General features: G+C 30.4%; 1 protein-coding gene across 1 annotated transcript; it reads left to right on the top strand.

The window, feature by feature from the left end:
• The first annotated feature begins 834 nt into the window (after window positions 1-834).
• LOC108690660 (metallophosphoesterase domain-containing protein 1) lies at window positions 835-2,771 on the top strand. Its single transcript, XM_018198055.1, has 5 exons — window positions 835-1,001; window positions 1,212-1,356; window positions 1,450-1,726; window positions 2,095-2,321; window positions 2,415-2,771. Exons 1-5 carry the CDS (start codon window positions 879-881, stop codon window positions 2,540-2,542), a joined length of 900 nt encoding a protein of 299 aa, XP_018053544.1. The 5' UTR covers window positions 835-878; the 3' UTR covers window positions 2,543-2,771.
• The last annotated feature ends 513 nt before the right edge of the window (window positions 2,772-3,284 follow it).

Raw genomic sequence — 3,284 nt, 5'->3', positions numbered from 1 at the left:
AAATTTAACGCAGAAATTAGATGTTTAATAAAATAAGGGAACAATATATTTTGTTAACAATAAAATAAGTTAAAAGGAGATGAGCCAAGCTTAGGTTAATTATATGTGCTTATAATTATAAATTTTTATACACAAAAATTTAAACAATGTCACCGACGAGATACTGTTAGAGATCAACATCTTTATGGGAGTTCGCGTCCTTGTGAATATCGAAATAATTAAGAATTAAAAACTGATAATATTGTACTAATTTGATTATTAGTTTAATAGACGTATGTATACATTTAGAACTTAATAATACTCGATTCTTCTTTAAAATTATAATTTCAGTGATTGTCAAAGTTTGATTATCAATAGAGATGATTGCAGAGAAAAAATTGTAATTTTTCTACAATATATAGAATATTATAGCTTTACAAGTATGCATGTTTATTTATGTAATAAACATTTATGTAATAAAAAAATTATGAATTTAATAATGTATGAGTCAAATATTTATGTTAATAATAGCAAATTTACATCAATTGTCGATAATGTCAGCAACTTCAATTACCTTCAATTATTTACCTTCAATTACCTTCAATTTCAGGCCCTTTTTATACCGCCGAAAATTTGCTCAGGGTTGACAATCTTTAATAGTATCTCGTCGGTGACAATGTCAATTGACAGTATTTTGTGTTTACAGGTTTTGGACTGTCATGTCCTCTCTCAGGTTTTTCTCTGCTTCTATGTATTCGCTTTGTGCACATAGAGGCGCCAGTAGACAAGTTCCATTTAAAAACAGCACATCACATCCATTGACGTTACATCCATTGAGTCTAGTATCTAGTGCGCATTGCGTAACAACGCCAAAAAGCAGTTACATTTACCGGTTCAGCATGAAGTTAGCTATTCATCCATTGACAGCTGATCCTACGGCAGCCTGGCATGAATTATCTCAGCATCAAAAAGTTGTAAAAATAAATACTAAATTGCCGACGACTGAACCACCGAGCGACAAAGTATGTCCAATGATTTTTGACTGATTCCAATCTCTATACGAAGAAATTGTTTGTGTTAACCTTAAAAGTCACCTTCACTTGTATATGTCTGTTAAAAGTCGTTAATTATACATTCGAGAGAAGAAAGCGGAATTAAAATTTGGAATTTTATATTCGATTGTCAATATGAGCTCATTGATCACAGGGTCAATAGTGATTTTTCATTTTTAGTTGCGCGTAGTATGTATGAGTGACACACACTCGCTCACGCCGTTCATAAAATTTGACGTGCCCGCGGGAGACGTCTTCATTCACGCCGGGGATTTTACGAAATGTGGTAGCTTGCAAGAGGTCATAGAATTTAATAATTGGATAGGTAAACAAAAAATTATCGTGTGTATTGTGTACACTATAATGCTTACATGTTGAACAAAAGATGCAGATGTTAAAGGACATATCTTAATTCTAGGTAATTTAACACACAAACACAAAATAGTTATAGCTGGGAACCATGAACTTAGTTTTGATCCTACATTCACACATCCATTTTCCGTGCACACCAGTGGAGATCATCAGAAACATACAGGAACTAGCATACTTGATGATATACCTACCTTGGGTATGTCCAAGGATACTCTCGCGGAAGCTATTAAAACTACTAATGTTAAAGATTATTTGACAAATTGTATATATCTTGAAGATTCTGAGATTATAGTGAATGGGATTAAGATATATGGTACTCCCTGGTAAGCATTGTCATCAATTGTATCAATTGTATTAAATAATTTAGTTAATAAAAGTGAATATGTAATGTTTATATTTAATTAAAGATAAAATTAAAATGAAATTAATTAGAGAGAGAGAGACTACTCTTAGAGAGAGAGAGACTACTAGCTTGTATTTTTACGAGAACCTTTTTATATTTTTATATTTGAATACTTAAAAACTAAATAACGCATAAAATTTATTTGATTTCTTAAGATTAGTTTAACCATTACGATTGTAAAAAAATTAATGCATGTCTTTTTTGAATACACTATGCGAAATATTTGTAGAAAATAATTTCAGGTATAAGAGATTCTTATTTCTGAGGGACATTTCGTTGAAACTTTAGGCAACCAGAGTTTTGTAAATGGGCATTTAATGTGCCACGTGGAGAAGCGTGCCTCTCAAAGTGGGAAATGATTCCATCTGACACAGATATCCTGGTAACACATACTCCTCCTGTAGGTCATGGGGACCTGTGCTGTACTGGAGTACGAGCTGGATGCGTCGAATTATTGTCGACAGTGCAAAATCGCGTAAAGCCCAAATACCATGTATTTGGTCATATACACGAAGGTAATGATAATATATAATTATATTATATTAATATGGGATATTTATATTAATATGGGAGATATCATCTTACCCATCTTATGTATAATTTTACAGGATATGGCATATCTTCAGATGGCAAGATCATATATATTAATGCATCAACATGTGATATAAATTATTTGCCAAGTAATTCACCAATAGTATTTGATATAACACTACCTCCTGGTATAAAAAAATCATAAATCTTCAAACGAGAATAACATCAATGAATTTGTCATGCTACTTCAGAAAGATCTTTCTCACGAGCTTAAGAAAAATCATTAAGTGATTGACGTATAAAATTAGATAGTAATCTCTTGCCTTAATTTTTAAATCAGGTGTGTAAGCATTTCTATTGTATAAGTATTAATTAGCATTTCTTTTTCACACGCGATTTATAATGTCTCGATAATAATAAAAAATATAATCCAATTTGTAATCTCTTTCCTAAATAAAAATAAATTATATTGCCCACATTTCTTTAAATATAAAATTTTTATCGTCTATTTTCAATAAGAGATATTCCACTATTAAAATGAAAGAACATGTTATTAAAAATGTGAAATTTGGGGGATTGTAAATATTACCTTTATGCAATTATTACCAGTAAAAAATTCACTTATACTTTTTATACATTTATTATAATATCCACTCGAATAACAAATGGCACTAAGAAACTTAAGAAAAAATTGCAATCGTCACCATAGTCATGTCAAGCTAAATTCAGATTTTTTTTAAATATTATAATTGATTGAAGGCTATTTTAGAAAATAAAATCAGAGTTCGTATCTTTATCGAACACACATTATAAATTATCTTGATTTTAATAAATTATTATCCTAAATTGTTATGCTTGCATTAAAACACGATCAGTGCCATTTTCCTATCGTGTACATCACGATCGCAACACGTTGGACGCGTTTTAACTAAACTACGAAAATTTAA

The sequence above is a fragment of the Atta colombica genome, unplaced genomic scaffold (assembly GCF_001594045.1).
Source record: "Atta colombica isolate Treedump-2 unplaced genomic scaffold, Acol1.0 scaffold348, whole genome shotgun sequence".
Taxonomy (NCBI): domain Eukaryota; kingdom Metazoa; phylum Arthropoda; class Insecta; order Hymenoptera; family Formicidae; genus Atta; species Atta colombica.
Note: the sequence above shows the minus strand (reverse complement) of the source record. Positions and strands in the feature narration are given on the sequence as shown.